Source organism: Oratosquilla oratoria, chromosome 35, assembly GCF_046742065.1.
Source record: "Oratosquilla oratoria isolate Oo_2021 chromosome 35, ASM4674206v1, whole genome shotgun sequence".
NCBI classification, from domain to species: Eukaryota; Metazoa; Arthropoda; class Malacostraca; order Stomatopoda; family Squillidae; genus Oratosquilla; species Oratosquilla oratoria.
In genome coordinates, this window is record NC_134811.1 from 471,164 (window position 1) to 485,327 (window position 14,164).

Sequence of the window (14,164 nt, forward strand, 5' to 3'; positions counted from 1 at the left end):
TCAAAAAAGGATGCATTTATAAAATTCCTTGCAAAATGTGTAATCAATTTTACATAGGTCAAACTGCCAAACCCTTAAACATTAGAATTGAACAACACAAGAAAAATGTCAGGGATGGCAATCATTCTAGTGGTATATTCAAGCATATTGAATTAAATAATCATCCAGTTGATTGGGGTAATGCCCAGGCAATCTATTATACCAACAACATAATAGCAAGAAATTTAATAGAGTGCAGTTTGATTCATACCACTAGTAATCAAAATACCAACCTACATAAAGGCTTGTACAAACTTGATAATTTCATTTGTCAAGAAATTAGTAAGATAATATCATGTAAAATGTAATCCAATAAATTGACTTAATGTCGCCCTATATAAGTAGTAGAAACAGTGACCCTTGGCGACTGTGACCTGATGTCGCCCGACCATCGTAAGATAATTGACAATGACCTTCCGCTCTCTTTGGCGACTGTTACCTTATGTCGCCCGACCATCGTAAGATAATTGACAATGACCTTCCGCTCTCCTTGGTGACTGTGACCTGATGTCGCCCGACCATCGTAAGATAATTGACAATAACCTTCCGCTCTCTAGAGGGTAATTGGACGGAATGTTTATTCAAAACTGTCCTGGTTCCTTTGTATCATGTATATATTGTCTATGTATTCCTATCACTATGTACTTCTTGCACTGAAGATGTAATATACGAAAGCGCTCTGCTTCGTTAGTTTCTTTTTCCAAATGGTCTACTTTGCACACATATATATATATATATATACACACGCAGTGAAAGCCCCAAAAAATTAATACAATGTTTATAGAAGGTACAAATACAGTATGTATGGAAGTTTATGCAAAAAGTAGATAAGTAGATAAGTAAATAAATGAATAAATAAATAGATGAATAAACAGATGAATAAATAGGGAAATAAACAACTAAATAAATCAATGAATTTGTAAATAAATAGGTTGATAAATAAATAAATGTATAAATAAATGAAAAGTAAATACAAATGGATAAATGTATAAATGCAAATGCATAAATAGATGCATAAATAAATAACTAAATCACTAAATGAAAGTGTAATATGAAAATTAATAATTATTTTTCGTAGTCACTTCTGAAATTACTTAATACTTCTAGATTCTCGGAAGATATCTAGTTGTATTTATACATACATACATACATATACCAAAGTTTTATTTGTATGTAAGGAAAATGATTTGTATGAAAAGAAGAGAATGATTATGGAAGAAATAAAGGGAGGGAACGATTTTATAAAGATAAATAAAGAATGGATGAGAAAGCCTCCAGTCAAGACTGAGAGGATTTATTTGCATCAGGCACGAGAGAGAGACAGAGAGGGGGGGGGGAGATAGAGCGAGAGAGAGAGATAGGGAGAATGAAAGAGAGAGAGAGGAAGCGAGAGAGAGAGAGAGGGAATCTCAGTACCTCAAAAGGTTTTACAGTCCATACCGGGGAGGTACCGTTAAGAGTTTGCCGGTGATTCGTATTGGTACTTACACTAATGTGTGCAGCACCTTCTCCAGCTGACTTCTGACCTGCTCAACTGAGAAGCTGTTTACCACGTCCTTTGGCAGTCTGTTCCAAGTGTTGCATGTTTTGTAGGTAAAAAAGTCACCAACTTTGTCACAAGAGTAACGAGGGGTATTGAGTGATATTCACGTTCAAGCTGAATAGATGTCGATAGTCAATGTTATCAAATCCTTGAAGTATTTTGAAAACCTCTATTAACTGTCCTCGCAATCTCCTGGTTTCTAGAGAAAAGAGCCCCAAAGCCTTGAGACGCCTCTGGTAGCCCATGTGTCTAATGGCGGGAATAAGTTTCGTTGCTCGTGCCTGAACTCGTTCTAGCCTCTGCACGTCCATCCTCAAGTTCGGCGACCAGAACTGGACGGCGTATTCCAGATAGGGACGAACTAGAGAATTGTAAAGTGTCAAGGCTGTTTCTTGGTTCAGGTAACGAAACTTTCTTTGGATGCAACCTAAAAGCTTTTGTGCCTTCGTTTCTACTTTTATACACTATTTTGAGGACTTGAGGTCGCTGCTAATCAAGACACCTAGATATTTTTCAAATTCTGTGCTTGCTATGTCATGACCCAGAAGAGAGTATCCTGCCCTCTGGTTTGCATGCCTGATATCCATGATTTTGCACTCATCCAGATTAAGTGGCATCAGGCACTTCTCAGACCACTCTCCCACTTTCTCAAAGTCTGACCTAAGAATCTCTACACTTTCAAGTGTTGCGACATTTGCTCCCGACTTTGTGTCATCCGTAAACTTAGCCATGCGTCTCGCAATTCCAACATCTATATCATTGATGTAGAAGGTGAAGAGGAGTGGATCTAATGCAGATCCTTGGGGTACCCCACTGTTAACAGGAGACCAGCTAGACGATGCTCCAGAGAGAGAGATAAAAGAGAGAGAGAGAGAGAGAGAGAGAGAGAGGGGGAGGGAGGGAGGGAGAGTGAGATAGATAGATAGAGATAGATAGATCGAGTTAGAGATAGATAAAGATAGAGATAGATAGAGATAGATAGATAGATGGATAGATAGATAAATAGATACATAGAGAGAGATAGATAGAGAGAGAGAGAGAGAGAGAGAGAGAGAGAGAGAGAGAGGTGGGGGAGGAAGAAAGACGGCTTATTGTGGGTGATAAAGGAGAAAAATGATGTTGATGGCGATAATGATGATGATAAAGATGAGGAAGATAAGGCTTAAGTATGAAGAGCCATGAACACGCTTATTTATGGTGACGACGACGAGGAGGAGGAGGAGGAGGAGAGGAAGGAAGAAGGGTAGGAGGAATAGGAGGAAAAGGAGGAGGAGGAGGAGTGAGACGAGAAGAGGGACAACGATGACAAAGGGGACAAAAACAAGAAAAAGGACAACAGGGACCATGAGGAGGACGAGGAGGACGGTGACTACGAGGATGAGGACGAGGAGGAAGACGAGGGCGAAGAGGAGAAGGAGGAGGAAGTCTATGAGGAGGAGGAGGACGAGTAGAAGACGAGGGCAAAGAGGAGGAGGAGGAGGAGGAGAAGGAGGAGGACTGTTTCCAGTAGTTCTTCGGCCTTAACAGCGTTTCTATCCTCCCCGGGGGGACAATATGGCACCGAGGAAGAGGTGGAGTCGTGGAGGAAGCGGCCAAAGAGTGATGCAGAGTTGAGATACAATGAGACGAAAAAACTGCGTGCCTCTGCTCCATAGGGGGTGTCATTGAGGATTGGAAAAAAAAGAAAATACTGCACTAAGCATATGCAGCCCACTCCGGAAGAAATTGGAGAAAGGAGCTCCTGAAACTGCCTAGTGTAGGCCTTATGGTCTCATGCAGTCTCCTTCATTCTCATGTTCTTATGTTTCTAAGGACAAGGGTAATGATTGGATGGACTGTAGAAAACCAGCGCTTCTATCCTTTTGGACATTGAGGAGATCTTTCTTATTGTTGTTGTTGTTGTTGAAGACAAAAGAGGTTCGAATCCTGTTTCACGTTCTCTATGAAGGTTGCCCACTTCGGTGAGAACAAGTTTACGTTCCCGAAAAGAATAAAAATCTCATTAAGAAAATTTATTGAAAATTCAAGGCCTTCACGCCATCAAAAATAATTTTTAGAAAAAAAAAAAACAGATGCACATGGACGCGCATTCCCTATCTACTTTATTTTTCTTCTTTTTAATTTTCATTTCATATTCCTTATTGTATCTCTCTCTTCTCTCTCTCTCTTCTCTCTCTCTCTCTCTCTCTCTCTCTCTCTCTCTCTCTCTCTTTATAGAAGTTAGCTTTTGGAAACGTATGCATACGTAGACACGCACGCATTACCCATCTAATTTTTTTATTACTCTTTTATTTCTATTTTCATTTATATTTTATATTTTTCCTTGTATGTTCCTGTCATCCTTATAGAGGTTTCCGATTGCAAATTTCCTCTAATCCCTTACCATGAGCGTTTCAGATTCTGCTTTCATGTTGCTTTCATTGCCGTTGTAATTTCAATGGAGTCAAACACCATTTCGTGGTCTATAAAAAATGTACAAAGAGGTTTCTGAAGTTCATTTGTTTTCTTAGTTACTTGTTCGATAATGTGAACATAATCCATTTTAAGGCAATCAGTTTTACAAATCTTCTTCTTAAAGACTGTACAAAGGTTTCTGAAATTCTTTTGTTGTCTCAGTTACTTGGTCGATCTTGTGAACATAATCCATTTTAAGGCAGTCACTTAGAAATCTGCTTCTTCTCTTGACTGCTCTTTGTCTAGTTTAGAATTAATTCTAGTAGTTAAGAGTTTTGTATCAATGAAAATCTTACGTATTGTCAGTATTTAGAAATATCTTTATTATACCGGGGTATACAACATATTTTAGCTAGCTTTTTATTATACAAAATCAATTTTGTATCACTGAAATGTTTACATATTTTCAAGATTTAGAAATATCTTTATTTCTTAAGAGAACCGAGAATAGTGTGGCTAACCTGGTTTTATACAAAATCAGCTTTATTTTCATAAAGACTGAAAGTAGATCCAGCTTCTCCCTAATCTTTACTCGTTTTATTTATTTTTTTACTACTATAGATATAGGAGAGCAAGAGGAAAGCAGAGGGAGAAGTATATGGACGGGCTGACGAGGGCGACGGGAAAACAACTCAAAGCAGCACAGATGTTACAAGTAACTAGGGAGGGACCGTGAACGGTGGCGCTCCATGGTTGCCGAAGTCCAAGAGGAAATGATGGCACGACGGTAAGGTAAGGTAAATATATTACACTTGAACTTTTTCTTCCCAAGAATATCCTCTTATTTTATCATCAGTAATTGCAATGTCGTCGTCAAATAATTTTGCATAAATACCTTTCGTTAGTTTGGTGATTTTGTTTCTGTTGTTTATTTCTTTACTGTTTTTTTTTTCATTAACAACGATTTGCCACTTCTCGTTATTTCTTTCGTTGTGTTCAGAGTCCAATTTTCACGTGTTTCCCTTTCCATTGATGAAATTCGTTCTGATGTCAGAGCGCTGGTGGCGTCATCGAAAGCGTACCGGTCTCGCATTCGCTTAGTCGTGGGTTCGAATCCCGCACCCCTCTCCGATTCCCATCAGCAGTGACTGTTGGTGACCTGTCCCCCCCAACAACCCCCCTAAGCGCATATAATACATAGGGCAAAGGTGATTGATTCGGCCGCAGCTATTCAGCGCCTCCTGGCGTTGGCCCCCACGTCTTCATCATTCTGATTCCTTTATCTGGCCTATCATCGTCTTACTGGACAAAGATTTTAACTTATTCAGGATATATGCATGCATATGTACACACACACACACACACACACACACACACACACACACACACACACACACACACACACACACAAACACACACACACACACACACACACACACACACACACACACACACACACACACACACACACACACACACACACACACACACACACACACACACACACACACACACACACACACACACACACACACACACACACACACATACACACACATACACACACACACACACACACACACACATGGTCACACACACACACACACACACACACACACACACATGGTCACACACACACACACACACACGTATATATATAAAGGTCGTAAGTATCTTTCCTTAAAAAATTACTCAAGGGAAAATCCAACCATCTTGGAAGATATAAAAAAAAGGTTAAATTTGTCTGTCAAAATTTTTCTAATGCAGTTAAAGGAAATAATCTTGATATTCATTATACAGCGACAACTGCCCCTCTTTCCAATTTGTTGGCGGGTGTGCAGGCGAGGAGACATCTTGCGGGGACATCGACCACTAAAAACGAGTCCAGAAAGCATCTGACCCTTTTGGAAAAAAAAGAAGAAGTGATATTCATCTTTCAGATTTTTTCGTGTAAGAAAATAGTCTTTACTCTTGTTATACGTTATCGCTTCAACCAATAATTATTCTAATTGTTTTGAATCCTGTGACCGGTTCCAGCCAATCAGAGGGCTTTCCTTCAAAATGAAAACAAAATCGGTCGGGCAGCGCCAACTTAGTTTTGAATTGGTTTGTGTCAAGTGTGGGTGTTCAGTAGATTTTGTTTTTTTGTTTTTGTTTTTGTGTGAAAATTGGTGTTACGAGTGCTTTAGAGACAAAAAACATGGTGTCCTTCCAACAGTCATTCTTTTGACAACCGTGTGATGACGGTGAATATTTTTGTGTTAAAGTGTTTTGTACATCCAGTGATGGGACTGGGTTTGGGGGCTGGAGGGAGGTAAGCGAGGGGTTATGGCGCACGGCCCACGTCTCAAATTATCATTTTATTTTTCTTACGCTCAGTCTCAAATTATTATTCTATTTTCCTCACGTTCAGTCTCAAATTATCATTTTATTTTTCTTACGTTCAGTCTCAAATTATTATTTTATTTTCCTAATGTTCAGTCTCAAAATATTCTATTTTCTTATGTCCATTGTAAGTCTCTGCAGTAATAGACACGTCATTTATTCATTTATCTTATTTTTTATTTATTTGTTTATTTATTTATTCATTTATTTATTTTTATCTATTTATTTATTTTTATTATTTTTTTTTTTTTTTGAGAATGTATTGTAGGTACAGCTATCTGTCGTATACCACCTGGTTCCCAAACCCATTCCTCCCATCACTGGTTTTATAGACGAACCCCCCAAGAACAGGACTCACCTGTGTGCTCGCCAGGCTGCAGGACAAATCCCTTCACACTGCACCTCCTGAGGTAAGTTCTGAGATACTTCCCCTCCCAGGTTCTTTACTGCTGACAAGCCAGGTGGTCCACCCACGGTGAGGTTGGGTCAATTTAGGGCCACACCTACAGGGCAACACTGTCCGTGAGTTCTGCGATTCCAGTTTGGGTCCGGTAGAGAGCCCAGGAGGGGGTGGGACACTGGGAGGTTGGGCTAGGCCATGCACCTCAGTCCTTAACGCTGACCCCACCTATCCCCGTCTCCCTTCCCCCCCCCCTCACACACATACACACTCTTTAACAGAAGGGAACCACGAGTTCTGGTCGTAATATATAGGAAAAAAAAATCTTTTACTCCAACACTTTAGTTTAATTTTACGTATGCGTTACACCATTTACTTCTTACTTTGTTCTTATATATATATATATATATACAAATATATATATATATATATATATATATAAAATATGATACTGTAATATCTATACACATACCATAAGCGCTTTCCCCCTTATAAGGGGGTGGCTAGGTCAGCGTAGACACCCACATTGTCAACATAACAATGAATAGATAAATAAGATTTAATAAATATAAAACAACCACCTTGCGAGTAGAGATTCGTCCTCTTCCCCATCAAAATTCTCGTGTGTGTAATAATAATATACGGTTTATTGGGTATAGCAGCATTACTGCTGAAAATATACAGTGTGTGTGTGTGTGTGTGTGTGTGTGTGTGTGTGTGTGTGTGTGTGTGTGTGTGTGTGTGTGTGTGTGCGCGCGCGCCCCTTTGCATGAGAATGATCCCAAACAAAGTGTCTTGCTAATGAAGACCAAAAGACGTCTTAGACCCCATAAATCCTTCATCGTTTAAGGAACAGTGAAGAAGTTATTCTTGGAAACGTAGACATCCTACCTGGAGGAGCGTCTGTTAGAGTTATGTTCTCATCTTTGTAGAGTGGATATAAATTCACTAGAATCAGTACAGTGGAGAATGGCCAAAAACCATACAAGGGCTTAGAAATTCACCTTACGAAGACAAGCTTAGGCACCTTAACTTGCACTCTCGGGAAAGACGTAGAGTGCGGGGTGATCTAACAGAGGTATTCAAATGGGTCAAAGGCTTTAACAAGGGGGTGGTGCAGGCAAGGTCATCATATCAAGACAGCAGGGCAGGACTCGTAGTCATGGGTTTGAAGTGGACAAAATTGGGTTTGAGGAGGAATTAGGCAAAAGCTATTTTACTACCAACAGAGTGGTTAACGAACGGAATAGACTCGGTAACCATGTAGTAGTTGTGAGCGCTGAAACAATTGGTCGTTTCAAGAGAAGAGATCTTTATGGATAGAGATGGCAGGTGGTAATGGATATGGAACTCCCTAGTGTAGGTCTTAGGGTCTCTTGCAGTCTCTTCCATTCCAATGTTCTTCAGGTATTCCTCGTCTTGCGTGGCTCCTGCCTATCAGTTGTTGGGCCACAGAAGCGGGGAAGTCTTGATAAGATCTTCTAATGCATCATCGACTCGTTCTGCAATCTGTCTTGAGAGAGAAAAAAATCCTCTTAGAGACCAACGAGGTGTCGTGATGACCAGATAACGATCCAAAGTGGTTATGACTTGTTTATTCTTATAATTTCGTTCACCCCCCACCCACCCCACCTCACCCTCCTCCAGTCTTAGGAAAGGTTGACACAGGCAAATGATTTCGGTTCTCGTCTAGTATCACGCAAGCACATTTTTCACTTTTCTTTTTCGTATTTCAAAGATCTATTTCTTTCTGTGGAATAGTTACGTTTTAGGTTAAGCTAGGCCAGGTTAGATTATATTAGGTTAGGAACTAATGAACAACTTAGATATGATGTTAGATACCTTTTTTTGCGTGATTCTGGACTCTCTTACCCTCATTTCTATGATAAGAAAGTAGTAACAATCTTGTTTCGCTTATGACCACGGCCTCTCCTAACACCAGGTTCATCTCTCTGAATAGGTAGATATAAGATACTTATTTCTTTGATTGAAAAAAAAAATCCCCTGGTTGGGCAAAACCATGTCAGTTAAGGAAAGCATTTTTTTTTTTTTTTTGCCGATGTTTGGGTCGCCTCCCCGCCTGGCCAGGGCTGTCGGGAAACAAGGCTACATAGCCCACATCGGGCTCCGGGAATCAAACTCACGACCACCTGATCATGAGTTCGATACGGTATCCACTGTGCTCCAGTGCGGTGCATAGAAATAAGTAAATAAATAAATAAATAGATAAGTAAATAATTAAATAAATGAATAAATAGACGAATAAATAAAAACGTGATGTTACGTAACCGACTGACTGCAGGCTAGATAAACTAAGTTCAAGGTGGATGGATTCTAGAATGAATGAAAATGCAAATGACACTCTCAAAGGTTTCTTCCCACTAATGATAGATGACAAATAAATTATTTTTCATACTGTGGCGGAGCTGAAAGACAAATGATGTAGGGTTAAACAAATATTATATTGATGATCATGATCAAGATATCTGTGCTTGCGTTCGTGCGTGCGTGTATGTGTGTGTGTGTGTGTGTTTGTGTGTGTGTGTGTGTGTGTGTGTGTGTTTGTGTGTGTGTGTGTTTGTGTGTGTGTGTGTGTGTGTGTGTGTGTGTGTCTGTCTGTCTGTCACTTCGAAAAAGCATGTGTTGACGCAGTGACTGTTGATTGGAGCACCTGACTCACAACAGCAGCATCAGTGTGGGTGGGTGTGGGGGGGTCTTTTTAGACAGATACCAAATGGGTGCCTATTTCTTTCCGTACTCATTCATTCCATGACTAAGAGACAAATTGGGAGAAGAAAGTTACTCATAACAACATAAAAATGGAGACCACAAGAGACCATTATATCTACACTTGGCAGTTCCACCTCCCTTCCTACCAGTCATCCCCATCCATAAAGTTACCTCACCTTCGCTTAAAACAACCAATTCTTGTTCTAGCGCCCATCAAGTCCATTTGTTAACTACTCGGTTGGTAAACTAGTTCTTAAGGACACGAAAAACTGTTCCATTTTATATCGAGAAATATACTCGTACAACACTAATCCACCTCATGCCCGAACAAGAATTATGTGAATAAATACGTTATTACATTGTAATCATTACATTACATTAGTACCTGACAGTAGTACACTATTACATTATAATCAATACATTATATTAGTACCTGACGTTAATACTTACATTAGTACCTGACGTTAGTACATTATTACATTATTGTAATTATATGTGTATTACACCACTTTAGGAATTGAATATTTAGTATTTGGGGTGGGTGGGGAAAGGACGGAGTTTGGGGCATTTTACCTCGCGTATCCGAACACTGCCGAAAGCCGAACAGTCTGTGATCCAGTGGGTTCGGATGTGGGAGGGATGACCTTATGTCTTCTGTTACGGAGTATTCAAAGAAAATCTTTATCCGTCAGCTTCGTCATGATTAGTTTTTGTAAACAGACCTGTGTTGCTGCTTCAATGAACACGGTTAAGTGACATTCTGTATCCAGTTAAGTTAACGGTTAAGTTAAATTAAGGGTTAATTGAGATCGTATGTCTGGCAGCTTTTACGCCAGGATGTTGTCTTGGTTGACATAACCGTGAAATTTTTAAGAAAATAATCACATCAATTATACTTGATCTAATTTCATTTTATTTATTTATCTATTTCTTTATTAATGTATTAGTTTACTTATTCATTCATTTATATATCTGTTAATGTAGTTATCTGTTTGTCTTTGTTCATCTGTATGTTTCCTTATTTATTCATTGTTTTATTTATTCATTTATTTATTTGTTTATTTATTCATTTATTAATTCATTTTCATTTCTTTGTTTAATCGTTTATTTGGTTACCCATTCATTAATTTATTTATTAATTTATGTATTTGTCTATCTACCTTTTATCTCTTTATTTACCTATCCATTCACATAATTATCTTTCATGATGGACTGTTGTTTGTTAGATATGGGTGTATTTCTGTACTCAACATTCTGAATATTTACGTTAGTTTTTCGTAAATATTCGTTGACATTTTTCCCACAAAGCTTCAGTTGTGTTCATATTACAAATGGTCCTATTTCTAAAGTCAACAGCATCAATACAAGGAAGTATCTTTAGTTCCAAAACTTTACGTTCACGTGGATAAGAATCCACAAGGTCTTGTCCAAACGTTTCTGAAACAAAAAGAGATCCCTATTACGGCCATACCATAATTCATCAACTTCCAATCCGTTTCGATCGACTCTCCAAATGAACCCGGGTGCCCTCAACTCTGGGGGTTGATCATCAATTATAAAATTTCTATTTCCTTATCTCTCGATACTTGTCTCTGTCGCTTTCAGGCAAACGCGGGGGTTAACCTTACGAACTCCTAACAATCTCCTTCCATCTTGTCTTCGTAGTTAACTCCCGGCCCTTAGGAAGCTCCCACCCATTAGGAAACTCCCACCACCAACTTCCACCCATTAGGAAACTCCCACCCATGACTCCCACCCCTTAAGAAACCTCCGCCCCAACTCCCACCTTTTAAGAAACTTCCACCCCTTAAGAAACTCCCACCCCTTAAGAGCTCCCACCCCAGCTTCCACTCCTTAAGAAACTGCTACCCCAAACTCCCATCCCTTAAGAGCTCCTACTCATAACTCCCACCCTTAGAAAATTCCCGCCCATAAATCCTACCCCGTAAGAGCTCCCACTCTTAACTCCTACTACTCCAAAATCCGCCCCCTCCTAAAACTGCCCTGAAGACTACACTACTGATTCCTCCCATACGGCCTACATAAGGTAGTTCCATGTCCCTTACCACCTGTCATCCCTATCAATAAAGTGATCTAACCTTCTCTTAAAACGACCCATTGTTTCAGTGCTCACTACTACATGGTTACCAAGTCTATTCCATTCATTAACCACTCTGTTGGTAAACCAGTTCTTGCCTATTTCCTTCTTAAATCTAAATGTGTCCAATCTCAACCCATCACTGCGGGTCCTGCCCTGATATCTCAATATGATGACCTTGCCTGCATCACCCTTGTTAAAGTCCTTGACCCATTGGAATACCTCTATTAGATTACTCCCTCCCACTCTGCGTCTTTCCGGAGAGTGCCTCAGCGTGCCTTCGTGCATTGCTTTGGTCCTTCTCCTCTCCTTATTTAACGAACAAGTTCTCTCATTATCTCGACTTCGCATAAGGCGCGGTCCCGCTCCCGCAGTCGCCTCCCAGGACCTCTTCCTCTTCTTCTCCTCCTCTTCCCGCCGGAGGAGTCCGGGTCCTCCGGAGCCCACAAGACAAATGGCCCCGACTTTTTGCAATTAAGCTGTGACGTCAGTTTTTTTAATGGAGTCTTGTGGCAGGCTTCTGCTACCGAGTCTCAGGGGAGGAGGAGGAGGAGGAGGTAGAAGCAGGCGGAAGAGGTAGGAGTTAGAGGGAAGAGGAAGAGGAGGAGCAGGAGGAGGAAGAGGAAGAGGAGGTAGCAGGCGGAAGAGATAGGAGTTAGAAGGAAGAGAAGGTGGAGGAGGAGGAGGTAGAAGCAGGCGGAAGATGTAGGAGTTAGAAGGAAGAGGATGAGGGGGAGGGGGAGGTAGAAGTAGGCGGAAGAGGTAGGAGTTAGAAGGAAGAGGAGGAGGAGGAGGTAGAAGCAGGCGGAAGAGGTAGGAGTTAGAAGGAAGAGGAGGAGGAGGAGGAGGAGGAGGTAGAAGTAGGCGGAGGCAGATGAGGTAAGGGGAAGAGGAAGAAGAAGAGGAGGAAACGCAGGAGGAGGATGTAGAAGGAAGGGGAGAAGAGGCATACTGTAAAAACAGTAGAAGAAAAGGTGAAATGTGTTTAGAATTTGTCTGCAAAATCTACATAATTTTTTTTAAGATGAATTGCTTAAAATATAACAAAATATTGTTGAAAGTCATAAAACATATGTAGTATGATAACACATTGTATCTTTATATGTAGCCTAACGAGGCCAGAAAAAATGCCTTGACATTTTTTTTTTCAGATATGAATATTGTAATTGACAATAAAGTACTTCCTCCGCTAGGAAATACGAGAGAAGTATGTAATATATATATATATTATCTTATTTATTTACTTTTTTTTTGTGGGCCAAAGGGTCAGAAGTGGAGGTGAAGAGTTCTGATAGGAATGGCTGCCAAAAGATTCTCTTCCTCATACTTCTCGTTTAGTTTATTTTCGTTTGGCTTCCTCCTCCTCCTCTTGGCTTCTTCCTGGTCCTCCCTCGCCTCGCCTCGACTCGCCTCGTGGCTGCAGCAGCCGCCCTCTGATGTATGCGCTGCCCGTCCGTACTTCTCTTTGAGTTTTGTGAAAAACTCCTTTCGCCTCATCAGTGTTGAAGTGTTGGGCTTCGTTTTGATTTCCTGGTCTTAACTCTCTCCTCCTCTTCCTCCTCCTCCTCCTTCTCCTCCTCCTCCTCCTCCTCCTTCTCCTCCTCCTCCTCCTCCTCCTCCTCCACCTGTTCAAAGGCTTTGACAACATATGTCAAAGATTACTTCTTATTAGACCAATCAAATACAAGAAGACGCCACGATTTCAAAGTAATTGGCAAAAGATTCTCTACGAACGAGAGTAAGCACTTCTTCTTTAACCGGGTTGTTAACGTGTGGAACTCGTTACCTTCCACTGTTGTTGAAAGTAACACGATAACAACATTTAAAAATCGCTTAGATAAATACTTGGGATCTAATCCGCAAATGAAATATTATCCTTTGCAATAAAAGATACAACCAGACATTTAATCGCAATTGGATTGATTGGATAGGATAGTGATGGCAGTAGTATTAGTACATCTTCTACCGCCTAGTTGCCCTGTTTCCTTAATTGTAGTGTAGTTTAGTTAACACAAACAGCCTCGTTAGGGCCAGTAGGCCTGCTGTTGTTTGTTCTTCCTTTGTGTTCCTTTGTGTTCCTTTGTGTTCCACCTCCTTTAACTCCTACTCTTATTCCTCCTCTTCCTTCCCCTCTTCTTCCTCTTCCTCCCCCTCTCCCTCCTCCTCCTCTTCCCCCTACCTCTTCCTCCCCCCTCTCCCTCCTCCTCTTCCTCCTCCTCTTTCTCTTCTCCCTACCTCTTCCTCTTCCTCCTACCTCTTCCTCCTACCTCTTCCTCCTACCTCTTCCTCCTCCTCCTCCTCCTCTTCCCCTTCCTCCTATCTCTTCCTCCTCTTCCTCCTCTTCCTCCTCCTATCTCTTCCTCCTCTTCCTTCTCCTTTTCCTCCTCCTCCTCCTCCTCCTCGGAGAGCTTAGACTTTCAATAGGATCGCCTCCCCCATTATCACTTTCAGCCCCCGTCCCCCCATTACCGATACAACCACCTCTCCCCCTCTCCCCAACCCATTTCCCCCTTCTCCCAACGCTTTGCCCCCTCCCACAACCATTGTGCCTCTGTCTCTCCCTACCCTTCTCCCC

General features: G+C 40.9%; 1 protein-coding gene across 1 annotated transcript in view; it reads right to left on the reverse strand.

Annotated features, from left to right (window-relative positions):
• Positions 1-2,046: 2,046 nt before the first annotated feature.
• LOC143018481 (uncharacterized) overlaps positions 2,047-14,164 on the reverse strand; it is a 26,570-nt gene continuing 14,452 nt past the window's right edge. Inside the window, exons 2-3 of the mRNA XM_076173853.1 lie at positions 10,796-10,928; positions 2,047-2,395 (exon numbers count right to left, since the gene is read on the reverse strand). Coding sequence (XP_076029968.1) covers positions 2,047-2,395; positions 10,796-10,928 — 482 coding nt within the window. The remainder of the gene's footprint in view (positions 2,396-10,795; positions 10,929-14,164) is intronic.